The following is a 27917-nucleotide window of genomic DNA, read 5'->3' as shown; positions in this document are numbered from 1 at the left end:
AGTAGGTGACAGTACAGGCGGATCTCTCAGTCTAGGATCATATTACAAGGGGGGGGGGGGGGAATTCAGTGGATCTGTGTTATAAGAATTATACACAGTGGTCCCTCAACATACGATGGTAATTCGTTCCAAACGAGCCATCGTTTGTCGAATCCATCGTATGTTGAGGGATTCGTGCAATGTAATGTATAGGAAGCTGTACTCACCTGTCCCTGCCGCTCGAGATGGTGTCCCCGGGCCTCCGCTGGGCTCTCGGCTGGGCTCTCGGCTATCTTCTCCGGTCCTCTGCTTTCTTCCGCAAGGCCTTACTGGACCTGCGTAGCGACGTCATTACGCCGCTGCGTACGCCATTACTATTGGATGACGTGTGCAGCAGCGTATTGACGTCATCGGAGAGGGCCGAGAAGACACCGGAAGACCAGCGCTGGACCCGGAGCATCGTGGAGGGGTAAGTAATACTTTCCGCACCACACGGGGAACATTAAGCTGCTATCCGGCAGCAGCTTAAGCATTTGGCGCTGTCGGATAGCACTTAAAGGGTACCTCTCATCAAATAAACTTTTGATATATTTTAGATTAATGAATGTTGAATAACTTTCCAATAGCATGTTAATGAAAAATATGCTTCTTTCTATTGTATTTTTCTCGATCAGTCCTGTCAGCAAGCATTTCTGACTCATGCTGGAGTCCTAAACACTCAGAGCTGCCAGCCTGCTTTGTTCACAGCCAAACAGGCTGTGAACAAAGCAGACTGGCAGCTCTGACTGTTCTCATTTGTGAACAAAGCAGACTGGGAGCTCGTAGTGTTTAGGACTCCAGCATGAGTCTGAAATGCTTGCTGCCAGGACTGGTAGGGAGACCCCTAGTGGTCATTTCTTCAAAGTGGAAAATTAAATAGAAAGAAGCATATTTTTTTATAACATGCAATTGTAAAGTTATTCTGCATACATTAATCTATAATATATCAAAAGTTTTTTTGATGAGAGGTACCCTTTAATGCGATGGCCCCGACATAAAGCATCGTATGTCGATGCTGACATCGACATGCGATGGCCTCTGAGAGGCCATCGTATGTCGATTTGATCATATGTCGGGGCCATCGTAGGTCGGGGGGGTCACTGTACATATGTACATTACTCTCAGAATTGGGAAGAGAATATAATGGAAGGGGGTTTGGCCAATCGCAAATGCAGAGTGTGACATCATCACCACGACTGCCTCCATGTCACTCCCCACACTGCCGACTGGTTTCCCCCCCCCCCCCCCCCCCCTTCCAATATATTCCATTAAGCCTCATGCACGGCAGGTATTAATAGACTCAGAGAAAGGGTTAAGGCCAATCAGCAGTGTGGGGAGTGACTGGGAAGTAGTTACTAGGGAGTCACAACCCCCCACCCCCTCCTTTTCACATTAAGAACCGAGGAGTCGGTTCATTTCAGTGAATCATTCGAAATGAACCGATTCACTTTAGTGACCCGGACTAGAGATGAGCGAACTTACAGTAAATTCGATTCGTCACGAACTTCTCGGCTCGGCAGTTGATGACTTATCCTGCGTAAATTAGTTCAGCCTTCAGGTGCTCCGGTGGGCTGGAAAAGGTGGATACAGTCCTAGGAAAGAGTCTCCTAGGACTGTATCCACCTTTTCCAGCCCATCGGAGCACCTGAAAGCTGAACTAATTTATGCAGGAAAAGTCATCAACTGCTAAGCCGAGAAGTTCGTGACAAATCAAATTTACTGTAAATTCGCTCATCTCTAATCCGGACTTTCCATCACTAGTCCAAAATTTCTGCTTTTTTGTCACATTTTATTCCCAAAAAAAATAAAACATTTATAAAAAGTAAAACCTAAGCAAAAGTGGTACTGATAAACTACAGATCATGGCGCAAAATGTTCACTAGGGTGGTCAGGGTGCGGTAAGCCCTTCTGGGTGTCCCTCCTGGCATTCTAGGGGCGGGGTGTGTGTAGCCTTCTTGCAACCCTGGGGCGTTTTGGCTTCGCCTAGGTCGATGCCAGGAACACTTGTGGTCCCTTAGTAGCTTCAGTGAAAGGGGACATCAAACCCAGACCCTTGCAGATGCTTTCTGGCCTGGAGGGAAAGGGTAGGTTTTTTGGTGGGGGGCTCTTTCCTTTCGGAGAAGAGCTTGCGATTGGCCACACTTTTTTTTTTTTTGTGTGACACGCTTGCACTTTTTCTTGCTCTTAGGTGATAGAGAGCACGTTACTAGGCTCTTCAAAAATAAAGATCCATAGATGGGGCCTCGGTCAGAGTTTCGTACCGTGGTCGACATACGCCATTCATGCAAGGCGCCAAGTGGGAGATTGCGGGGACCCCCATGCTCTGCGGATAGGGGATGTTTTGTTACACTGGACTAGCCCAGGATGATGGGGGATAAGTAGCATTTTATTTTAGCACATGCCCCTTCCGCCCAATGTATATTGGCATACACCAGCCTGACAGAAGCCTAGAGGGCACCTACCCTCAGAATGGGAAGCTATGGATACGTCAGACACTACAAATACCAGGACCTGTAGCTGCGGAATTCTTTTCCCTGCTGTGAACATTCCTGCTACAAATCTGACACGAATCTTAGGTTCTTTAGCAGTTGCGGTATCACACTACATAACACAAACCTATGGCGGACATGTAAAGAACAGAGGCAGAAGGACGTCATGGCGGGAGCCTAGCACAGCTTCAGCGCGGTCATACTAGCAGCTAGAGCCGCGTAGTGAACGCGGCCCGTACGGCACTACTTCCGGGGCAGCTGGGGTTCAGTCTCTGTCCTCCGCCCTGACCCCGGAAGGTGTCACCTGTAGGTCCGGGCTGGAATAGCGGCATGGCCTCCTTGTGGACCCGTGTGGGGGCAGCTGCGCTTAGCAGAGCCGTACATAGCAGATGCCGCCTAGGTAACGACAGCGGGACCGCCGCCAAAGGGAGGAGGCGTTCAGAACATTGTATTGTGTTCTAGCCAGCTGTTATAGGGTTAACAGTTACTGGTGCTGCTTTATGACGTAGTGATGGGACATACCATAAGTCCTTGGTCGGGGGGGGGGGGGGGGAGTGTTGAGCCTGACAACTTTACTTCCCCACCCCAACAATTTTATATTTTATTGTATTGTATTGTAGTCACTACCAGTTTGTGCCTCCTCCAGCTGTTACAAAACTGCAACTCCCAGCATGCCTGGACAGCCTTCGGCTGTCCAGGCATACTGGAAGTTGTAGTTTTGCAACAGCTGGAGGCACACTGCTAGGTAACCACCAAGTGCATTTCACGCTGCGGATGCGCTGGCTGCACTAACAAGCGCAAGCTCCCTGCTGCAGCTACGTAGCTCTGTGTGTCCGCTCATAGCGGTGGATTTTCCACTGTGTGCATCCGCTATGAGCAGACAAAGAGCTACCCAGCCGCAGCAGGGAGCTTGCGCATCTGCAGCATGAAATACGCTGCAGATGTGCTCCTTGTGACCCTACCCTTAGGGTGTATGAACACTTACAGTATCCATAGATCCTGTGCATCAAGAAGATGGTTGTCTTCTCTCGCGCTTGAAAGGGGTATCCAGGAAGGGGGTTTATATTTTGCAGAAAGCAATGGTTGGGGTCTGAACATTGGAGATCTAGTCTTCTCTAATACGATGCTTTTTGACTTTATATTGATAGCCATGTGCCTTCCACCTACTGTTCAGAGGGTTTCAGAAATGGCTGGAACAGATGGCAATGTCAGTACTGCATCCAGAGATAGAAGAACGTAAGTTTTTTTGTTTTTTACAGTGCTGTTTGTGAAGTTATGTAAAGGAGTGTCAGTTGCATGATTTAAAGGCTACTCTGCCAGAAAAGGTGTCTAATTGTGGGGTCCCGCCACTGTGAAACCCCCCAATCCCCGCTGCGGCACCCCAGTTATCCGGTGCACAGAGCAAACTCCACTCCGTGCCGGATGATTGATGGCCACAGCCACCACGCCTTCTCCATTCATATCTATGGGAGGAGGTATGATGGATATGTACTAGCGTCACGCCCCCTCCCATAGACATGAATGGAGGGGGCGTGGTGTGACGTCACCTACACGGAAACTCCATGCTTCCGTGTTTCGGTCACCGCTGCTGCAGGCCCAGCAGCGGGACCCCCAGGATCAGACATCTTATCCCTTATGCTTTGGATAGGGGATAAGATGTTTTCCGGTGGAGTACCCCTTTAATGCTGCATGCTTGGACTATACTCTGAGATATGAAGTCTTTGTCTATAGTATGCAGATGAAGGTGCTCTATGTGTTGGAGTATGGTCCCTCTGTACTGTACCAAGATACTCCGCTAGTAAGGATTCTAAGGGAAAATATCTGCATAATATGGTACTTGATTATTTTTTTTTCAAATGGTTTCCATATAAATCTGTAGGAAATTTATAGAAGTACAGTATTTAAAGGGGTACATCTGTTTCTTTTTGTTTGCATGTCAACAGCCTTAGATTTTATAATTTTTTTTGTAACACCACATAACCCCTTTAAAGGGATGCTCCGGCCCTGAGACATCTTATCTCCTATCCAAAGGCTAGGGGATAAGATGTCTCACCATGGGCGTCCTGCCACTGGGGACCCCCGCAATCTTGTATTCACCACCCACCTGCTTGAGCTGCACGCCGCGGTGCCAGCTCACAAACAGCCAGGTGACGACCACAGGGCCGGAGTATCGTGATGTCACGACTCCACATCCATGTGACGTCACCCCCCTCCCCCACTATGCAAGTCTATGGGAGGGGGCGGTGAGACATCTTATCCTCTATCCTTTGGATAGGGGATAAGATGTCTCAGGGCCGGAGTACATCTTTAAAGGGGTTATGGGGTGTTACAAAAAAAAAAAAAATCTGCTAAGGCTGCTGACATGCAAACAAAAAGAAACAGATGTAACTCACGCTACTCCCCCAGTACCTCCGGTATCCAGCTCCATCCCCCAGTTTGTTTGTTTTTTCCTTGTTGCTAGGTGTCGGCGCATGAGACTGCAATGTCTAGCCTCAGGCAGTGATAGGCTAAGTAGCAGTGTGATGTATTGGGCTCAGTATGTCACACTGTCGCTCAGCCTATCACTGGCCAAGGTGGAACAGCGATTAGCTGAGCGGCAGGCTGACGTGTCGACCCACAGCAACAAGGAATAAGACTGCGCTGGAGGACGGAGCATGATACCGGAAACACCAAGGGAGTGGCGTACATGTGTTTTCGTTTTTTTGTTTTAATGCTTGCAGCATGACATTTTATCTTTTTTTTGTAACACCACATTTGCTGTATAATGGCCATGTTCATGAAGACTTGTGTAAGAACTGAAAGGACAGTGTAATTTGATCAGTTGTACATGGAAATACACATTTTAGAACTGCTTGTTGTGAACATTACTGGCTTATGGTTTGGCATTCTCTTTGTCTGTCTACCAATGTGTCTATGAAATTAATAAGAAGTTGTAATATTTGTGCAGTTGCTGTGTAAGGCGGCCATACAGTACATCACAAACGGTGGATCCTGTGGAAATGAAGAAATTCCAGGCATGGTCAGCAAAATGGTGGGATGAAGAAGGAGTATATTGTGCTCTCCATGCTTTGAACGATATACGAGTTCCATTCGTAAGGTGTGCTCTGTAAAGAATATAAAAGTGTATGAAACGACAATTGTTCCTGAGCTGGCATTTGTAATATTTTGTACAGGACACTAAATGTAATTAAAGACAATAGCCCTGACCCCCGCGCCCCCAAAGACATGCTCGGATTGGTTAAAGGAGTACTCCGCTGCTCAGCGTTTGGAACAAACGGTTCCGAACGCTGGAGCTGGGAGCTTGTGACGTTATATCCCCGCCCCCTCGTCACATCACGCCCGCCCTCTCAATTCAAGTCTATGGGAGGGGGCGTGACATAGACTTGCAATGAGGGAGTGGCGATAAGATGTCACGAGCTCCCGGTGCCGACTCCAGTGTTCGGAACAGTTTGTTCCAAACACTGGGCAGGTGAGTACCCCTTTAAGTGTATGTGTGTATTTTTAAGGGGACACTGAGATGCCTCTGGCAGTGGCTACAACTAAGTACTGGGCATGATGAATTCTATCATGCTGAATTATTAAAACAACAGAAGCAGTAGGAGACGGCACTAGCACCTAAGTGAATTTTGTATTTTACTCTGCTGTTCACACTGAAGGGAGGAGAAAAGACATTCATGTTACATATAGTGGAACATTTTTTATCTACTTTCCGGTGAAAGCCACTATACGTTTCTTCTTAGATTGTCCATCAGGCTGATCTTCTTTCACCTCCAATGGAGCACAGCCATTAAGGCCTCCATGCTCCTAGACTGCTAGGAGGTTCTGTCATGGGGTATAAGAACATTTAATATGTATGCCCATTTTTAAGGTCCTCCAGCAGTCAGCTTGAACAGAGGCTTTGATAAAGTATATTGCTGTGGGTAATCTTAGTAAGCATTTTGTCATATTTACATTCCAGGACATATTTTTGTTCTTAACACAACTAAAAACCTTGTTGTCTGCAGAGACATTCTGATGAGTAAGAGCCATAAGCATGATGTTGGGAGCCCTCTGTCTGGCATCAAGCTGCTCGATGTTGGTTGTGGTGGTGGACTGCTGTCTGAGGTAAACTATTAGAAAAAATGTTATAAATCTTTTAATTTGTATATAGTAGCCTTGGTTGTCTTCCTCCCATGGTCAGAGCTGGCCTATTATGTATCGTTGTAACCTCCAGCTTTAGTTACATGAGATGCTCTCTTATATGTAGCCATCCCATGCATTCTTGTCTGGATCCCCGCAATCTAACCTCTTAGGAGATAAGATGTTTAAAGCGGAGTACCCCTTTAAGAACATCATGCCATTCCTCTGTTATTCTGTTGGCAATGTATTAATTAATATTTTCCTTGTGAATTATGTGTGTGTCCCTAAATAGTGGGCACTGGTGTTTCCCAACCAGTGTGCCTCCAGCTGTTGCAAAACTACATCTTCCAGCATTCCCTGGCAGCCAAAGGCTGGAGGCACACTGGTTAGGAAATTCTCATCCTGTTGTTTATCTATAAACTTAGGGCCTGTCCACATTGCTAAATATCCACCTGCAGTGGCCGCATAGATGTTAATGCAGTCCGGCAGAATTCCGCCAGAAGAAAGAACATGTTTATTCTTTTGGTGGGTGCTGAATCTTAAATTTCCTCTGTGAAATTTTTCCCCACGGAAATTGCGCAGTGTGAATGCTGCAGCCGAATCCCCTTAAATACAGTGGGACTCTGCTGCGTGCAAAGTTTAGCATTGTGGTCAGGCCCATAGGATACATTCACACATAATCCACTGCAGAAAATCCACAGCAGCTTTTGTTGCTTCCCATATTTTGCAGCAGAATTTCCACAATGTAAAATCCACAGCAGATTATGTACCTGTGAACATATCCTTAGGAGGAATAACAAGGACAAACAGCACTGTGTTCACTGTGTTTGGCTCAAAAAGCTGTGATTCCAGCCCAAGGCTTCCTTCAAAATTACCATTTTTTTAACCTTTTTGTTTTTTTAATTTGTAAAAATAAGTGTTTGTTTCATTTGTCATTAAAGATTTATTTAAGGAGATGAAATTACCGCTAAATAAGGGCCATGCCCAAATGTATTTAATATCCCAATATACTTGTATTGAAAACAAAAGACTTTCTGTGATCTGTGTGCTCATTCATCCGCTCTCTTTATCCTGCATGTCGTCCCAGCAGTTTGCATTCTATTCTCACTCCCTCTCCCTTTCTGGCCTAACATGTCACATGATCAGCTTGAGACAGCCTCATTGTACAAGCTGACTTTCCTGACCTGAACGTGTGACATATTGGGACCAGAAAGGGAGAGGGAATGAACAGAGAATGTAACTTGCCAGTAATGACACAGAGGAGGCAAAGAGCAGTACATTCACAAAAATGACCTCATGAAGCGGGTTTTACACAAAGTATTTTGCTAGATTACAGCTTGAGGCACTGCCACTGCTTTAGGAAGCCGCACTCCCAAATGTCTACTTGGGCCTAATTTACATACTGTGTGTGACTTTTATAAAAGTTTTTCCCTCCACATTTAGGGTATGTTCATACTGGTTAAGGTGTGAGCGGAATGGTCGCTTAAAAAATCCGCAAAAAAATGCCGCTTTTTTTCTGCACGGACTGCGCGCGGAATTCACACGGAATTCCACTCTGATTTCCTTGCGGAAATGAAAGAGGATAGGACACACAGTAATGCGCAAATTCCGCGCGGAAGCGTGGCAGACTGCCAACATTTTTTACATTGACTTCTATGGAGTTACGAACCGAATTCCGCATGAAGAAAGAACATGTTCATTCTTCATGCGGAACGTAATTCTGTGACAGAATTCCGCTAGCAGAATTTCCTCAGTGTGAACTGAGGAGAGGAAAGTTATCTAAATACTATGGGGTATGGCACTGCTGAATGAATTGGAGAGGAATAAGCGAGCAGAATTCCTCTCCTATTCCTCAGTGTGAACATACCCTTACAGACGTGCCAGCAGACATCCAGGCATGGTAGAACACATGATATATAGGGTAAAACTTAGTGACAGGTTCCCTTTTAAGAGACTCTAAAACCCTAAACTACAGTAATCTGTAAAAAGCTCAAGGCTCATTATTGTATTTATGTTTCCCTATTGTGTGTATGTGTATGAACCTGTATGTTCCAATGTATAACCTGTAAAAAAAATGTTGCTATTATTCTACCTACATGTTCCTCTCTTTCCAATTTCTTCTGAAGCCATTGGGTAGACTTGGTGCTGCTGTCACTGGAATAGATCCTTTAGAAGATAACATTAAGTCTGGAGAACTGCACAAATCATTTGATCCTGTTCTAGATAAACGTATCCAGTACAAAAACTGTTCACTGGAGGATATTGTGGAGGACAACATGGAAGGCTTTGATGCAGTTGTGGCCTCCGAAGTTGTAGAACATGTGAATGATGTAGAGGCTTTTATCCAAAGTTGCTTTAAAGTACTAAAGGTATGAGTTGCCATGGTTTCTCATGGGATTGTTCTTTAATGTTTTACTTGGAAACATAGATATTTCAGTTGCATACATGCAGCCTCTATGTATGTATGGCCATACTCTTAGACAATACTTGTTCATCTTTGGCAGGTTTCATTTACTTTCATATATTGTATGTGATGTTTTTACCACATTGGGCTGTGAAAAACACTATATTAACCCCCATAAGGATGAACGCCTTAAATGTACGGCGCTGTTTAGCGTCACTTAGCGCACAACGATGTACATTTATGTTGCTGCGTTCCGTGATCACCGCTTCTCCGGACGCGGTGATCAGCCCAGAATGGCTGCTGTTATCTAACAGTAGCCATCCTGGCATATTGCCCAGGAGGGTCCTGAGACTCAATTTTGACCGGCGAATCACAGCATTTCCGGGCCAGTCGGGTCCCTGGTGGCCCGGTAAAATAAGAGTGATTGGTGCTGTCCGAGACAACACCAATCACCCCTATGCAGCAGCAGTGAAATAAAGATTAATACACTACATATACACACACCCTTACACAGTCTCCCTCCCCTATAAATATTTAAAAACAGCTTGTACAGCACTGTTTCCTAACTGGAGCCTCTGGCTGTTGCAGAACAAAAACTCCCCTCGTGGCCAGAAAGCCACGGCAGTTTTTCAACAGCTGGAGGCACCCCTGTTTGGGAAACACTGCCGTAGGGTATGCAAATCTCTAAGTTAACCCTCAAATGGGCATGGAGCACTCTCATTCCGGAGCCCTGTCACATTTCAAGGCAACAGGTTAGGGCCACATGTGGGGCATTTCCCTACTCTGGAGAAATTTTGGTGGGCTTTTTCCCCTTATCCCTTATTAAAAAGAAAAGTTGGGGCGACACCAGCATGTTAGTGTATTTTTTTTTTACACTAACATGCTGGTTTTGCCTCATTCTTTATATTTTCACAAGAGGTAAAAGGAAAAAAAGACCCCAGAATTTGTACCGCAATTTCTTTTGAGTACGGAAATACCACATATATGGACATAAAGTGATCTGCGGGCGCACAACAAAGCTCAAGAGTGAGAGCGCACCATGTGCATTTGTGGCCTAAATTGGTGATTTGCACAGGGGTGGCTGATCGTTACAGTGGTTCTGACATAAACGCAAGAAAGAAAAAAAAAAAAACACCCACATGTGACTCCATTTTGGAAACTACACCCCTCAAGGAATGTATAAGGGGTACAGTGAGCATTTATACCCCACAGTTGTCTGACAGATTTTTGGAACAGGGGTCCGTGAAAATGAAAATACATTTTTCAAATTCACAGCCCACTTTTCCCTTGTCAAACTCCAGTGGGGCGTAAATGCTCATTGTACCCCTTGTTACATTCCTTGAGTGGTCTAGTTTTCAAAATGGTGTCTTATGTGGGTGGTTTCCCCTTTCTGGGTACCATGGGGGGCTTTATAAGTGCGACATGGCCCTCAAAAACCATTCCAGACATTCTCTGTCCAAAAGCCAAATGGCGCTTCTTCCCTCCTGAGCCCTGCGGGGCGCCCCCTGAACACTTTACATCCCCATATGGGGTATTTCCATACTTGGGAGAAATTGGGTTACAAATTTTGTGGGGCTTTTTCTCCTATTATGCCTTGTAAAATGAAAAATTAAGGGTTACACCAGCATTTTAGTGTAAAAATGAAAAATGTTCATTTTCATGGCCCTCTGTCCCAAAATTGTGTCAAACACCTGTGGGGTGTAAATGCTTGCTTTACCCCTTATTACATTCTTTGAGGGGTGTAGTTTCCAAAATGGTGTCACAGGAGGGGGTTTCCACTGTTCTGGCACCATGGGGGCTTTGTAAGTGCCACATGGCCCCCAAAAACGATTCCGGCTAAATTCTCTCTCCAAAAGCCAAATGGCGCTTGTTCCCTTCTGAGCCATGTTAGTGTAAAAAATGAGATTTTGAGTTTTCTCCTCCATTTTGATGCTATTCCTATTCATTTGATGCTATTCCTTACAGAAATATTCAGATTTTGAATTTTTCATGAAAATTTGGAGAATTGCTGCTATACTTTGAAGCCCTCTAATATCTTCAAAAATTAAAAACATGTCAACTATGATGTCAATATTTTAAGAACTGTCCAGAGTAGGAGAAAATCCCCATAGCAAACATATGTTGTCAGCAGAGAGCTCTATGTTCCAAAAAGAAAACCATTTCCCCTGTAGTATTCAGCAGCTTCTAAGTACTGGAAGGATTAAGATTTGTAAATAGAAGTAATTTACAAATCAGTTTAAATGGGTACTCTCATAAAACTTAATTTTTTTAAATTAGATTATGCCTAAATAAAAAATCTTTTGTAATACATGTTGTTAAAAAAAAAAACTCACTGTTTATTTTACGTTTGAAATCCTGGCCACTAGGTGTCACCCTATGTAGTCCAGGAACTCACATCGGGCACGTTCGGACCACTGCTGACCGGGTAGCGTGTATATGAAATGGGCAGAGAGCGAGCACAGTGCTCGTGCGTGGCGCGCGTAATTTAAATATCCCTGCAACTCCCTCTAAGGTGGTTAAAATTGGTTGGTTAGACAGGAGAGCCAGGTGGATCATTGGGGTAAAATAACCATAGTGACCCTGTAGTTGGCTAAATATTTTAGGACAGATAGATATAAAAAAAAAAAAATTATAATTCTATTTCACCAAATTAATTATCTGTAAGGGTGCATGCACATCACCAAATAAAACTTTTAATATAGCATTCCTTGTGTAATTAGCAGACACTTTCCCTTAAGTGGTAGGCAGTATCTAGGTAACACCCCTAGTTCACTGCCATATGGGTAATTTTTAAGACTAAAAAGGAACAATTCCCATGCGGTTTTTCTCCAGCAGGCATTTGTATCAATGCAGAAACTCAGGGATAGAGGTCATAGTGAAAACATTATTAATCAAGCCTTTGAGAGGGCCAACAAACAGGAAAGGAAAAATTAGATTTTTGGGAAGAGCGGTAAGGAGAGGAATAAAAATAAACGTGCAGTATTTTCTTTTGAGTTCAATCCCGTAGCGGACTGTGTTAAGCGTGCCATTCACAAGAATTGGCACATTCTACAGTCCGACCAGGATCTGACGGAACTGCCCGAGCAGCGCCCCATAATATCCTTCAGGAGGATGAGAAATTTAAAGGACGAGCTAGTTAGAAGTGCTTTTCAAGACCGGAATAGAAAACTGACTTGGTTACAGCAGGATTTGCCAAAAGGCACTTACCACTGCCAAAATTGTTCATTCTGTACACAACTATATACTTTAAAAGCCATTCAGTTAGGTCCGGTAAGACATACAGTGTCAGATTTTATTACATACTGTACAGACTTTGTAGTCTATGCTATCATTTGCCCGCGCTTGAAATGCTATATTGGCAAAACTATCCGTCCACTTTTCCATAGGTTTAGAGAACATCTATATTCGTTATGCACAGGAAAAGGATGTCGCCGGTTTCTTGGATGTCGGGCGTATCCATAATTAGTATAAATATAAATCAAGAATATTTTATTTTGCTTATAGAATTCCTAGATCATGGCTCTGAAGTCAGAATTTTCCTGTTTTCTGTCAGGTCTGGTTATAATGCTGACCTCACCTTTTTGCCCTCTTTTCCAAGGTAGTCAGATAATAAAACTTGTTTACAAGGAGAATAATAACAATGGAAGTTCTAGTCCAGATGTCTGGAAACCCAATATAAGAGCTTACAAATAAGCCACTATTGTTTAAAAAGCTCATCTGTGTGTATTTTACGGGTTATTTAACCCCTTAAGGACACAGCCCATTTTCACCTCTAGGACGCAGCCCTTTTTTGCACATCTGACCACTGTCACTTTAAACATTAATAACTCTGGAATGCTTTTACTTATCAATCTGATTCCGAGATAGTTTTTTCGTGACATATTCTACTTTAACATAGTGGTAAATTTTTGTGGTAACTTGCATCCTTTCTTGGAGAAAAATCCCAAAATTTGATGAAAAAATGGAAAATTTTGCATTTTTCTAACTTTGAAGCTCTCTGTTTGTAAGGAAAATGGATATTCCAAATATTATTTTTTTTGGATTCACATATACAATATGTCTACTTTATATTTTCATCATAAAATTGACAAGTGTTTACTTTTGGAAGACACCAGAGAGCTTCAAAGTTCAGCAGCAATTTTACAATTTTTCACAAAATTTTCAAACTCGCTATTTTTCATGGACCAGTTCAGGTTTGAAGTGGATTTGAAGGGTCTTCATATTACAAATACCCCATAAATGACCCCATTACAAAAACTGCACCCCCCAAAGTATTCAAAATGACATTCAGTAAGTGTTTTAACCCTTTAGGTGTTTCACAGGAAAAGCAGCAAAGTGAAGGAGAAAATTCAAAATCTTCATTTTTTACACTTGCATGTTCTTGTAGACCCAATTTTTGAATTTTTACAAGGGGTAAAAGGATAAAATTTATACTTGAATTTGTAGCCCAATTTCTCTCGAGTAATCACATACCTCATATGTCTATGTAAATTGTTCGGCGGGCGCAGTAGAGGGCTCAGAAGCGAAGGAGCGACAAGGGGATTTTGGAGAGTACGTTTTTCTGAAATGGTTTTTTGGGGGCATGTTGCATTTAGGAAGCCCCTATGGTGCCAAAACAGCAAATAAAAAAAACATGGCATACCATTTTGGAAACTAGACCCCTTGAGGAACGTAAAAAGGAATTAAGTGAGCCTTAATACCCCACAGGTGTTTCATGACTTTTGCATATGTAAAAAAAAAATAATAATTTTTCACTAAAATGTGTGTTTCCCCCCCAAATTTCACATTTTTGCAAGGGTTAATAGCAGAAAATACCCCCCAAAATTTGTAACCCCATCTCTTCTGAGTATGGAGGTACCCCATAAGTTGACCTGAAGTGCATTACGGGCGAACTACAATGCTCAGAAGAGAAGGAGTCATATTTGGCTTTTTGAGAGCAAATTTTGCTTTGGGGGCATGTCGCATTTAGGAAGCCCCTATGGTGCCAGGACAGCAAAAAAAAACGACATGGCATACCATTTTGGAAACTAGACTCCTTGAGGAACGTAAAAAGGGATAAAGTGAACCTTAATACCCCACAGGTGTTTCACGACTTTTGCATATGTAAAAAAAATAATTTTTTTTTTTACCAAAAATGCTTGGTTTAGCAAAAATTTTACATTTTAAAAAAAGGTAATAGCAGAAAATACCCCCCAACATTTGAAGCCCAATTTCTCCCGATTCAGAAGACACCCAATATGGGGATGAAAAGTGCTCTGCTGGCGCACTACAGGTCTCAGAAGAGAAGGAGTCACATTTGGCTTTTTGGAAGCAAATTTTGCTCTGGGGGCATGCCGCATTTAGGAAGCACCTATGGTGCCAGGACAGAAAAAAAAAAACACATGGCATACCATTTTGGAAACTAGACCCCTTGGGGAACGTAACAAGGGGTAAAGTGAACCTTAATACCCCACAGGTGTTTCACGACTTTTGCATGTGTAAAAAAAAAAAAATTTTTTTTACACTAAAATGCTTGTTTTCCCCCAAATTTTACATTTTTACAAGGGATAATAGCAGAAAATACCCCCCAAAATTTGTAACCCCATCTCTTCTGAGTATGGAAATACCCAATAAGTGGACGTGAAGTGCACTGGGGGCGAACTACAATGCTCAGAAGAGAAGGAGCATCATTGAGCTTTTGGAGAGAGAATTTGGCCAAGTGCATTTCCAAAGCCCCCCGTGGTGCCAGAACAGTGGACCCCCCACATGTGACCCCATTTTTAAAACTACACCCCTCACGGAAGGTAATAAGGGGTGCAGGGAGAATTTACACCCCACTGGCATTTGACGGATCTTTGGAACAGTGGGCTGTGTAAATTAAAAATTTTATTTTTCATTTTCACAGACCCCTGTTTCAAAGATCTGTCAGACACCTGTGGGGCGTAAATGCTCACTGTACCCCTTGTTACATTCCGTGAGGGGTGTAGTTTCCAAAATGGGGTCATATGTGGGTATTTATTGTTTTGCACTTATGTCAGAACCGCTGTAAAATCAGCCACCCCTGTGCAAATCACCAATTTAGACCTCAAATTTACATGGTGCACTCTCCCTTCTGAGCCTTGTTGTGCGTCCCCAGAACACTTTGCGCCCACATATGGGGTATCTCCGTCCTCAGGAGAAAATGCGTTACAAATTTTGGAGGCTTTTTTTCTTTTACCGCTTGTGAAATTTTAAAGTATGGGGCAACACCAGTATGTTAGTGTACAAAAATGTTATTTTTTTACACTAACATGCTGGTGTAGACCCCAACTTTACCTTTTCATAAGGGGTAAAAGGAGAAAAAGCCCCCCAAAATTTGTTAGGCAATTTCTCCCGAGTACGGCGATACCCCATATGTGACCCTAAACTGTTGCCTTGAAATACGCCAGGGCTCCAAAGTGAGAGCGCCATGCGCATTTGAGGCCTAAATTAGGGATTTGCATAGGGGTGGACATAGGGGTATTTTACACCAGTGATTCTCAAACAGGGTGCCTCCAGCTGTTGCTAAACTCCCAGCATGCTTGGACAGTCAATGGCTGTCCGGAAATGCTGGGAGTTTTTGTTTTGCAACAGCTGGAGGCTCCGTTTTGGAAACACTGCTGTAGGATACGTTTTTCATTTTTATTGGGGGGGAAGGGGGGGTGGTGGGGGGGGCAGTGTACGTGTGTATATGTAGTGTTTTACTCTTTATTTTATGTTAGTGTAGTGTAGTGTTTTTAGGTTACATTCACACTGACGGCAGATTACACTGAGTCTCCCGCTAGGAGTTTGAGCTGCGGCTGCTGCAGCTCAAACCTGAAGCAGGGAATTCACTGTAATCCGCCGCCAGTGTGAATGTAACCTGTACATTCACATGGGAGGGGGGGGGGGGGGAAACTACAACTCCCAGCATGCACTGACAGAACGTGCATGCTGGGAGTTGTAGTTTTGCAACAGCTGGAGGCACACTGGTTGGAAAATACTGAGTTAGGTAATAGAACCTATTACCTAACTCGGTATTTCCCAACCAGTGTGCCTCCAGCTGTTGCAGAACTACAACTCTCAGCATGTACTGATTGCCAAAGAGAATGCTGGGAGATGTAGTTATGCAACAGCTGGATGCACGCAAGTACAACTCCCAGCATGCCGAGACAGCCATTTGCTGTTCCTGAATGCTGGGAGTTGTAGTTTTGCAAGATTTAGAGGGGTTCAGGCTGGAGATAACTGACAGTGGTCTCTAAACTGTGGCCCTCCAGATGTTGCAAAACTACAAATCTCAGCATGCTAAGACAGCAAACTGCTGTCTGGGCATGCTGGGAGTTGTAGTTTTGTAATATCTGGAGGGCTACAGTTTAGAGACCACTGTCAGTGATCTCTAGCCTGAACCCCTCTAAATCTTGCAAAACTACAACTCCCAGCATGCCAACACAGCAAACAGCTGTCAAGGCATGGTGGGAGTTGTAGTTTTGCAACATCTGGAGGGCGGCAGTTTAGAGACCACTCTCTAAACTGTCGCCCTGCAGATGTTGCTAGGCAACAGACTATGGACACGCGGCGCCATACTCACCTCCACCGCCGCCGTGATCGCCGCCGCCGCTACTACACGGTTCCCCCCGCTGTGCCCGGACACCGATGGGCGGGCATAGCGCGGGGAACCGAACTTTAACCCCCCCGCCCCCAGTCTGCTATTGGTCGGCCGCTCCGCCGATCAATAGCAGGGATAGGAGGGGTGGCAACCCTGCCACCTCACTCCTATCTCTTCAAGGGGGATCGAGGGTGTCTTGGACACCCCCGATCCCCCTTATTTTATCGCGGCGCCGCGATTGATGGGCAGGGGGAGAGCGCTCCCCCTGCAAACACCATAGATGCCGTGATCAGACTGATCACGGCATCTATGGGGTTAATGCTGCCGGGACCGGCGCGATCGCGGCCCCGGCAGCTGCGGTGGGACTCCGGCTGTGATTGACAGCTGAGTCCCACCCGCGATCTCCTGCGCTGCCCGCAGCAGAGCAGGAGATCGCTTGGACGTATGCATACGTCCATTTGCGCGAACGTGTAATTCGCCTGAACGTATGCATACGTCCAATAGCGGGAAGGGGTTAAAGTGTATGTTGACCTGAAACAATACTTATCCTATGGAGTTTGAGCTTTGGCAAAACAAGTCTGCAATTTTCACAGTTTCTTCCCCCAAAACTACCAGTGAAATGTATGAACTCAGCGAAAGGTTGAAATGAAGGTCTTATACTGTAATCAATGTAATATTAATATGATTAGCAAGATTGTTGTCTATTACAACTGTTATGCCAGATATTGCTAAACAATATATTCCATGTCATTTCTTATGATATGGTCATATGATATATCCCAATTGTAGTGAATATAGCCAGTTGTAGAGTCCATTTCTTATCCTAGACTGCCCTCTGTGGTTAACCTAGGAATAACTAGGTCCCAATCTACATAGGCACACCCACCGAATGTCATCATGTTGTTGTTATGGGTGGATAGGTCAGATAAGAAAGAAAACAAAATCCTGTGTCCAAGTCAGGAGGGGAAATAGGTTCCCTGAGAGATATCTATCAGAAAGTCTCATCACAAAGAACTTCCTAGCATATCATTACCTTGGAGGCTGAAAACCTAGATATCTGGTAATGTATAGATTTTATTATCTGAAATGTTGTTAAATTAACTGGCTTGAAATTTAGTCGTGGCCTGGTTTATTGTGGATGCGTAGTGTTAAAGGAGCTACGTCAGTATTTAGTGCTATTCGGTAAAGATGCATATTACCGAATATTGCATCTAAATTGACTCAGAGGAAAGTCTCTGCCTTGGAATCCATATTCTGGGGAATTAATATCAAGCCAGGTAACTGGGAGGACTACACTACCAAATATCTAAGATTGGTTATATTGTCAGAGCAATAATCTGGTATACCTAATTGTCTTTACATTGCATAAATCTCCCATGTTGTATTGTATGACCAGTTAGTCATCTGCCCTCTATTGTTGTCCAGGTGATAGGGTAATTAGTGTTTGGTAGAGAGCCATCTTGTGGCCAAATCTGAGTATTGCATACATATATATTGTTATATGGCTTTGTGTCGATTAATTCAACTATATTAATATTGTGTAATATAATCATTTTTATATTTTATCTAACCGTTAATAGTGAGTTTTATTATTGCACAATAGAGATGAGCGGACTTACAGTACATTTGATTCGTCACAAACTTCTCGGCTCGGCAGTTGATGACTTATCCTGCATAAATTAGTTCAGCTTTCAGGTGCTCTGGTGGGCTGGAAAAGGTGGATACAGTCCTAGGAAAGACACTCCTAGGACTGTTTCCACCTTTTCCAGCCCACGGGAGCACCTGAAAGCTGAACTAATTTATGTAGGATAAGTCATGAACTGCCGAGCCAAGAAGTTTGTGATGAAACGAATTTACTGTAAGTTCGCTCATCTCTATTGCACAACATAAATTACCTACAAATGTACTCTTTTTTTGAGTTTTTTTTTATTTTTTATGTCCACCTCATAGGATTAACCCTGTTGATATTTTTATTTGTTCCTTCTTTTTCCATATAAAGCGCTTTCTTTTATACCCTGACAAGGATTACAGTGCATAACACCATATGGATAGCGAATTGGATAAACATACCAGGTTTTTGCAAGCAGAAGCAACCTGGCTTTTGAAGACAAATGCAACTGTTATCTTAGGTCTAAATGACCGCAATGATCTGTCCTCATTTTTGTAAAATTGTATATAGATGTTTTTTGTATGATCATGTGTTTCTATTACAGGAAAATGTGAAAAAATTGTTATATGGATTTTTAAATGTATTTTTCACTCATTTGTTATGTATACACATGTGGGTTTAATTAAGTGTTGGAGACAATTGGTGTTCAGTGGGTTAAATAGGGTGTTCCCCTTTACCCACACTACCTTGAGAAAGCATTCTTGCGAACGTGAAAAGATCCTGGAGTGCCGCCTGCTAATTTTCTATCTTCATATCCACATAAATATGTTTAAAATTTAATATAAAAAACTGCCACTAGGTGGCTCTGTTCTGTTCCCTGCCACAATTAATACAGTGAGTTTGGTCTCCTTCCGGGCTGGCAGGAGCTTCTCTGCACTGAGCTTAATTGACAGTTGCACAGAAAGTGAATGCTCCTCAGATTCTAACAGAAAGCTGCACAGACTGACAGCTGAAGGAGAGCCTCACTGATGGCAACACAGACCGAAACATGCAAAGAGCCTAAGGTCTTCTATTCTTTACAGCACTGCAACCATGTGAGGGCGGAAGTGGTCCCCCAGCAGGTTTCAGTCATGTCATGTCTGCTGGGAAACGCCCACTTTCTCCTGCTGTGAAATGGCACTATGTGAGCAAGAAGAAAGGTATGATACATAGCTTTTTAAAGTTCGGATCTTTTTCTTTAAGGGCAGGAGGGTTGTTAGGAGTAGTTAGGGAACATAGCTTGAATTAGTTTAGAACAGTTTATTTGGTGACAGGTACTTTTTAACTTCTGACTATTTCATATCTGTTGCTAAGAAAGGTATCTTAGCTTATTTGTGTATTTTTTTGTGTAGGGCATAAAAGATCTAAACTATTTCACATAAAGAATGAACATATTGATGTTAATTGATATCGGTTTCTTTTCTGGAAGCCAGGTGGCTCTCTTTTTATTACGACAATCAACAAAACAAAGCTATCCTATCTTTTTGGAATATTGCTGGCTGAGAAGGTGATGTCTCTTGTACCAGACGGTACTCATGACTGGGAAAAGTTCATATCGCCTGTAGATCTCGAGAGACTACTTGAATCTAGTAAGTAATTAACAAAGGGCACAAATGTGGTCTCCCTGGCAAATATTTTTCTGCCCTGACCAGCAAAGAATACAGATTTTGTTAAGTCTCAGATATAACATACAGTTTGTTGCACTCAACCAGGTTCCAGGGCTTTTTCACAGATGAGGACTGCATCAAAGTTATAATCCACAGGATAAAAGATTATGGGCAGTTTTAAGACACCTCTAACATCTATCCTATCCTTCTAGATGTACAGTCATGGCCGTAAATGTTCGCGCACCTGAAATTTTTCTCGAAAATGAAGTATTTCTCACAGAAAAGGATTGCAGTAACACATGTTTTTGCTATACACATGTTTATTCCCTTTGTCTGTTGGAACTAAACCAAAAAAGGAGGAAAAGAAGCAAATTGGACATAATGTCACACCAAACTCCAAAAATGGTCTGGACAAAATTATTGGCACCCTTAACTTAATATTTGGTTGCACACCCTTTGGAAAAAATGAAATCAGTCGCTCCCTATAACCATCAATAAGCTTCTTACACCTCTCGGCCGGAATGTTGGACCACTCTTCCTTTGCAAAGTGCTTCAGGTCTCCTTTTATTGGAAGGGCGCCTTTTCCCAACAGCAATTTTAAGATCTCTCCACAGGTGTTCAATGGGATTTAGATCCTGACTCATTGCTGGCCACTTCAGAACTCTCCAGCGCTTTGTTGCCATCCATTTCTGGGTGCTTTTTGATGTATGTTTGAGGACATTGTCCTGCTGGAAGACCCAAGATCTCCGATGCAAACCCAGCTTTCTGACACTGGGCTGTACAGTGCGACCCAAATTCCGTTGGTAATCCTCAGATTTCATGATGCCTTGCACACATTCAAGGCACCCAGTGCCAGAGGCAGCGAAACAACCCCAAAACATAATTGAACCTCCACCATATTTCACTGTAGGTACTGTGTACTTTTATTTGTAGGCCTCATTCCGTTTTTGGGTAAAGAGTAGAATGATGTGCTTTACCAAAAAGTTCTATCTTGATCTCATCTGTCCAGATGTTTTCCCAGAAGGATTTTGGTTTACTCAAGTTCATTTTGGCAAAATGTAATCTTGCTTTTTTATGTCTGTGTCAGCAGTGGGGTCCTCCTGGGTCTCCTGCCATAGCGTTTCATTTTGTTTAAATGGCGACTGATAGTTCACGCTGACACTGATGCTCCCTGAGCCTGCAGGACAGCTTGAATATCATTGGAACTTGTTTGGAGCTGCTTATCCACCATCCCGACTATCCTGCGTTAACACCTTTCATCAACTTTTCTCTGCCGTCCACGCCGAGGGAGATTAGCTACAGTGCCATGGGTTGCAAACTTTTTGATAATGTTGCGCACTGTGGACAAACGCAAATCTAGATATCTGGAGATGGACTTGTAACCTTGAAATTGTTGATATATTTCCACCATTTTGGTTCTCAAGTCCTCAGACAGTTCTCTTCCTGTTGTCCATGTTTAGTGTGGCACACACAGACACACAATGCAAAGACTAAGTGAACTTCTCTGCTTTCAGTGAACATTTATCTGCTTTCAGGTGTGATTTTTTTTAAAATATATATATATATATATATATATATATATATATTGCCCACACCTGTTACTTGCCCCAGGTGAGTTTAAAGGAGCATCACATGCTTGAAACAATCTTATTTTTCCACAATTTTGAAAGGGTGCCAATAATTTTGTCCAGACCATTTTTGGAGTTTGGTGTGACCTTATGTCCTATTTTCTTTTTTCCTCCCTTTTTTGGTTTACTTCCAATACACACAAAGGGAATAAACATGTGTATAGCAAAACATGTGTTCCTGCAATGCTTTTCTGTGAGAAATACTTCATTTTCTAGAAAAACTTCAGGGGTGCCAACATTTACGTCCATGACTATGAAAGGAGAGAAGTTAGAGGTGTTTGATGGACTCAGCTGGAGATTGCTTATTACCTTTGATCTTTTGGATTGGAGCTTTGACATAACACCTGTGGTGTAATGCATTGCAACTTGGTTTAGCACAACAAACTAAATGTTACATTTTTGCTACTTCATAATGTGTCATTTATACTCATGAGGTTTAACCCCTTAATACTGCAATTTTTTTTCTTATTCTTTTTTTCCTCTTCGTATTTTAAGTCATAACTCTTCTAATTTTCCATATACAGACCCATATGAGTGCTAATTTTTTGCTGGACCAATTGTACTTTGCATTGTTATGTTTAATTTTACCACAAATTCTACAGAGAAGCCAAATATATATACACACACGTAGGGGCAAAATTGAAAAAAAATAAAATAATTTGCAACTTTGGGGTGGGCCGTTTCTACGCAGTGCACTTAAAGGGGTACTCTGCCGCTAGACATCTTATCCCCTATACAAAGGATAGGGGAGAAGATGTCTGATCACAGGGGGTTGCACTGCTGGGGCCATCACAATCTCAGCTTCGGCCCCCCAGACATCCGGTGCACGGAGCAAACTTTGCTCCGTGCCGGATGACTGGTGATGCGGGGTGGAGGCTCTTGACGTCACGGTCACGCCTCGCTCGTGACATCACGGCCACGACCCCTCAATACAAGTCAATGGGAGGGGGCGTGACGCCCGTCAAACCCCCTCCCATAGACTTGCATTGAGGGGGCGTGGTCGTGACGTCACAAGTGTGGCATGGCCGTGACTTCACGAACCTCTGGTGCTGCACCTGACACTCTAAATGAATGCCAGGGTGCAGCAGGGAGATCATGGGGGTCCCCGGCAGCAGAACCCCGCGATCAGACATCTTATCCCCTATCCAAAGAATAGGGGATAAGATGTCTAGGGGCGGAGTACCTCTTTAAGGTTAAATTGACATGTTATCCTTCTTCTTTTTTTTTTTTTTTTGTTACACATTTACACCATTAAAGTGCAGTTTATTTACTGTTATATTGTAAAAGTTTGGACATTTCCGCATGCGGCGACACCAAATATGTTTGTTTTTGTTTACATTATGTTATTTTTAAAAAAATGGGGGGGAAAGGGGGGGGGGGCGACTAAAACTTTCAATAGGGAAGAGTGATATTCACATTATTATTATTATTTTATTATATAAAAATTTTTATCTCAATTTTGACATCGGACGGTTGGACTCACTGGATGGCACCAGGCAGGGGAATGCAGCTTGCATCCATAAACAATGGTCCCTGGATGCCAAACAACTGATGTCAACTGATGCACATTGTCATCAGTTATGGCATCAGTTGCGTCGAGATCTAGGCAGAGTTCACCTATGTCGGATGGCGAACATACAGTGGGGAAAGAAAGTATTAAGTCAGCCACAAATTGTGCAAGTTCACTCACTTAAAAAGATGAGAGAGGTCTGTAATTTTTATTATAGGTATACCTCAACTATGAGAGACTTAGTGAGAAAAAAATTTCATAAAATCGCATCTGATTTTTAAAGATTTTATTTGCAAGTTATGGTGGAAAATAAGTATTTGGTCAGTAACAAAAGTTCATCTCAATACTTTGTTTTATACCCTTTGTTGGCAATGACAGAGGTCAAACGTTTTCTGTAAGTCTTCACAAGGTTTTCACACACAGTTGCTGGTATTTTGGCCCATTCCTCCATGCAGATTTCCTCTAGAGCAGTGATGTTTTGGAACTGTCATTGGGCAACACGGGCTTTCAACTCCCTCCAATGGTTTTCTATAGGGTTGAGATCTGGAGACTGGCTAGGCCACTCCAAGACCTCGAAATGCTTCTTACGAAGCCACTCCTTCGTTTTCCGGGCTGTGTGTTTAGGATCATTGTCATGCTGAAAGACCCAGCCATGTTTCATCTTTAATGCCCTTGCTGATGGAAGGAGGTTTTCACTCAAAATCTCACAATACATGGCCCCATTCATTCTTTCCTTTACACGGATCAGTCGTCCTGGTCGCTTGGCAGAAAAAACAGCCCAAAGCATGATGTTTCCACCCCCATGCTTCACAGTAGGTATGGTGTTCTTTGGATGCAACTCTGCATTCTTTCTCCTCTAAACACGACGAGTTTTTACCAAAAAGTTCTACTTTGGTTTCATCTGACCATATTACATTCTCCCAAATCCTCTTCTGGATCCTCCAAATGCAAACTTCAGATGGGCCCGGACATGTACTGGCTTAAGCAGGGCCTGGCACTGCATGATTTGAGTCCCTGGCGGCGTAGTGTGTTACTGATGGTAACATTTGTTACTTTGGTCTCAGCTCTCTGCAGGTCATTCACTAGGTCCCCCCTTGTGGTTATGGGACTTTTGCTAACTGTTGTTGTGATCATTTTGACACCACAGGGTGAGATATTGTGTAGAGCCCCAGATCGAGGGAGATTATCAGTGGTCTTGTATGTCTTCCATTTTCTAATAATTGCTCCCACCATTGATTTCTTCACATCAAGCTGCTTGCCTATTGCAGATTCAGTCTTCCCAGCCCGGTGCAGGTCTACAATTTTGTTTCTTGTGTCCTTCGACAACTTTTTGGTCTTTGCCATAGTGGAGTTTGGATTGTGACTGTTTGTGGTTGTGGACAGGTGTCTTTTAGACTAATAACAAGTTCAAACAGGTGCTATTAATACAGGTAACGAGTGGAGGACAGGGGAGATTCTTAAAGAAGTTACAGGTCTGTGAGAGCCAGAAATCTTGCTTGTTTGTAGGTGACCAAATACTTATTTTACAGAGGAATTTACCAATTAATCCATTAGAAATCCTACAATATGATTTCCTGTATTCTTTCCCCCTATTCTGTCTCTCATAGTTGAAGTTTATCTATGATGAAAATTACAGGCCTCTTCATCTTTTTAAGTTGGAGAACTTGCACAATTGGTGGCTGACTAAATACTCTTTTCCCTCACTGTATGTGAACCCAGCCTTACAGAGCAGGATCGCATCAGGATCCCACTCCAAACACTGTTGTCTGCCCCAGTATGTACCTATATGTCCTGGGGTGGGAGGAGGTAATAATATATAAGCTTTACTTTTAATAATTGTGAAGGGAGTGTGGAAAAGCCTCTACCTTAATTGAGTTTTGCCTTCTTCTGGATCAACACTAAACCAACGTAGGCTAAACTGGAAGGGTATATGTCTGTTTTTAGCTTTACAAACTACAATACTAATATTAGTTTATTTTTTTACAGATGGATTTGTAGTGGATATGTTAAGGGGCATGCTATACAATCCACTGATGGGATCCTGGAGGTGGTTAGATGACACCAGCATTAACTATGCTATTCACGCAGTGAAGATGGTCGCACAAGAGCAGTCCACAGACCTGGAATTTGAGAAAGAACATGATCAGCCCAAGGCAGCTCAGGCATCCATGTAAAAGGGCATTCTTAGTAGACATTACATTAAAATGTTGCCGCGTATCATTTGTGTTGCTATCATCGTAAGAGGATATAATTACGTTTGCACAGTACTATACAGATTACTTTGTTGTTTTCTGAAACAAGTTTGATTTTGTGTACAGAATTGTCCTTTTTTTTTTTTTTATGTAAATGAACCAGTTGCTACCTGATCCTGGTAGGGATGTTGTTTGCAAATGTCCAATAACAGGTATGGACATCCTGATCATTGGGTGAATGATATTCATTATATATTAATAATAAAATTAAATCTTTAAGTATTTAACAAAGGGGATTATCCATTACAGCCGATATTACTCAGAGCTGTACTCTATTATCTGACTGTTTCTTTGACAGGGTATTCCAGCCTTAGATGTTTATGGCTTTTACACGTTTGAAACCCACACCTTTCTCCAGAACAAAGGTCCCCTAAACCTGCAAATATAAATTTTATTGTAATAGAACATAGTAAACTGCAGGAGGCTGAGAATGGAATAGTTGGTCACTTTATGTTAAAATTATTCATTGTATTTTAATAGTATAGTTTTGCCACCTTATTGCTGCTACCCACTTATTGACTTTTTGTCCCGCTGTTCCCTTATTGTCTAGAAATGAGAATCCCCGCACCCTTGCCGTCCCATTCTTCTCGGCATTGTGAATGCTGGTATCATCTGTAAGATTGACAAGCTTGAAGGAACGTGTGACATACACATCCCTCAGCGGCCTCCATAAGCCTATACAGACACAGAGGGAGGTGCATGGTCACTTGCTCTTTTAACTGCTTAGAGGTATCTGTCTGCACCCCATTACATTTAATGGCCTGAACAGATTCACCTATTGACTCTATTCGAGCAGCTTCCTTGTAGTAAACACAAATTTGAAGGGGCACAATAGCATAGCAGATTGAGCTATTGTGCCCAGTCAAACAAATGAGATACATTACAATATATGACAGTATGCTGAAGGATATTTATAAAGTACTGAAAAAACCTAGTATGAACAGGGCCTTAAAGGGGTACTCTGCCCCTAGACATCTTATCCCCTATCGAAAGGATAGGGGATAAGATGTCAGATCACGGGGGTCCCGCCGCTGGGGATCTCGGCTGCAGCACTCGCCTGTTGCGGCTTCTGGAAATGCTGGAGGCTTCGGCTCCCGACCACAGTGACATGAGATCATGACGTCACGACTCTGCCCCCGTGTGACGTCATGCCCCGCCCCTCAATGCAAGTCTATGGGAGGGGGTGTGACAGCCGTCATGCCCCCTCCCATAGACTTGCATGGAGGGGGCGTGGCCTGACATCATTCGGGGCGGAGTCGTGACGTCACAATCTCATGTCACCGTGGTCTTGAGGCGTTAGGATGAGAGCCTCCAGCGCTGTTGAAAGCCGCAACAGGTGAGGGCTGCAGCCGAGATCCCGGGGGTCCCCAGCGGCGAGACCCCCGCGATCTGACATCTTATCCCCTATCCTTTCGATAGGGGATAAGATGTCTAGGGGCAGAGTACCCCTTTAAAGCTATGGTAAACTGTGTGTCACTTTTCAGTCTGAACTGTGATCATTAATACATTTGGCAAACATTTTATTCCTAACAGTTTCAAGGCTATAATTTGCATAGCTTAACATCACACAAAAAGGACATATGGATATTGTAAGTCTGGGCAGATCTGTTACATGGCACAGGAATAGATTTACTGACTGTAGCTATTTCTGCTGTAATATGAGCTTCATTTGAACTGGCAAGGGCAAATAAAGACATATGATGAGCGGGCTGCCAAATAACTCTCACGGTACAGTGCTCTACAGAAAGAAGACATGTAAAAATGTATTGTATTAGCCAGTGACCCCCAATGCTGCATCTTCATTTTGCGGCTTAGCTGATAGTAGAGAAGATAATAAATGTATTTTTTTTCTTTATTTGTTTTGCTTTTTATTGTTCTCAGAAAGTTGTGGCGTTTTTTCCTTCCATACATGATAAGTTTTATATATGGTTATATTCTTACATCAAGGGTCGATTCGAGAAAACCTCTAAGGCACAGAAAATCTCAGTACAAACATTCCGGAGACTGCGGATGCTGGCATAATATGCAGGTGCTAGGACCGCACGGGAATGTGCCATCTCCCAGATGGTTATGCATTCCGTGCAGGGTCCGCAGAAAGAAGGAACAGGTTTCTTCTTTCTGCAGACATGAAATTCAGAATTTCTGCGCCAGAAACATCTGGCACGGAAATTCTGTGTGCACACAGCAGAATCTCGTTGAATTCATAGATAGACCATGTGTTTCATGGAGGATATTTTTGTTGTTTGGGCAGGATTGAGATCCCAATTTAAGGTTTTGGTTGCCTACCTAAATGACATGAATGTCAAGAACTTTATCCCATAGTACAATATAAAAGATAGTGTAGCTCACTCAGTGGGAACATATACCTGAGGTGAACTGGTGTTACCTTCACCCAAAGGTCTAAAAAATGCAGAAAAAATATAGTTGATGAGACAACTAGATACCAGTCCTCAAGGTATATGTGAAGGTATAGTAAAGAATAGAAGGTGATCCAGATATCAATTAAATATATTTATTAGGAAGTATATGGTGGTCACTGGTATCTAATGTCCCTGCAGGGCCCTTGCATGGGACACTGACACAGCGTAATATTAAATTAAAATAAAACAGTATATTAAAAATATATTAAAGATAAAAATAAAAGCTTGCATCTATACTTC

General features: G+C 42.9%; 1 protein-coding gene across 2 annotated transcripts; it reads left to right on the top strand.

Annotated features, from left to right (window-relative positions):
* The first annotated feature begins 2652 nt into the window (after nt 1-2652).
* COQ3 (coenzyme Q3, methyltransferase) lies at nt 2653-26244 on the top strand. Of its 2 annotated transcripts, none has more exons than XM_056566167.1 (7): nt 2653-2907; nt 3656-3743; nt 5455-5604; nt 6512-6611; nt 8753-8995; nt 19690-19849; nt 24992-26243. In XM_056566167.1, exons 1-7 carry the CDS (start codon nt 2838-2840, stop codon nt 25177-25179), a joined length of 999 nt encoding a protein of 332 aa, XP_056422142.1. In that variant the 5' UTR covers nt 2653-2837; the 3' UTR covers nt 25180-26243. The 2 variants fall into 2 exon arrangements, with proteins under 2 accessions (XP_056422142.1, XP_056422141.1); XM_056566166.1 differs by lacking the exon at nt 2653-2907 and adding an exon at nt 3360-3550 and having other exon boundaries at nt 24992-26244.
* The last annotated feature ends 1673 nt before the right edge of the window (nt 26245-27917 follow it).

Source organism: Hyla sarda, chromosome 3, assembly GCF_029499605.1.
Source record: "Hyla sarda isolate aHylSar1 chromosome 3, aHylSar1.hap1, whole genome shotgun sequence".
NCBI lineage: Eukaryota > Metazoa > Chordata > Amphibia > Anura > Hylidae > Hyla > Hyla sarda.
This window is presented reverse-complemented; position numbering and strand designations above follow the sequence as displayed.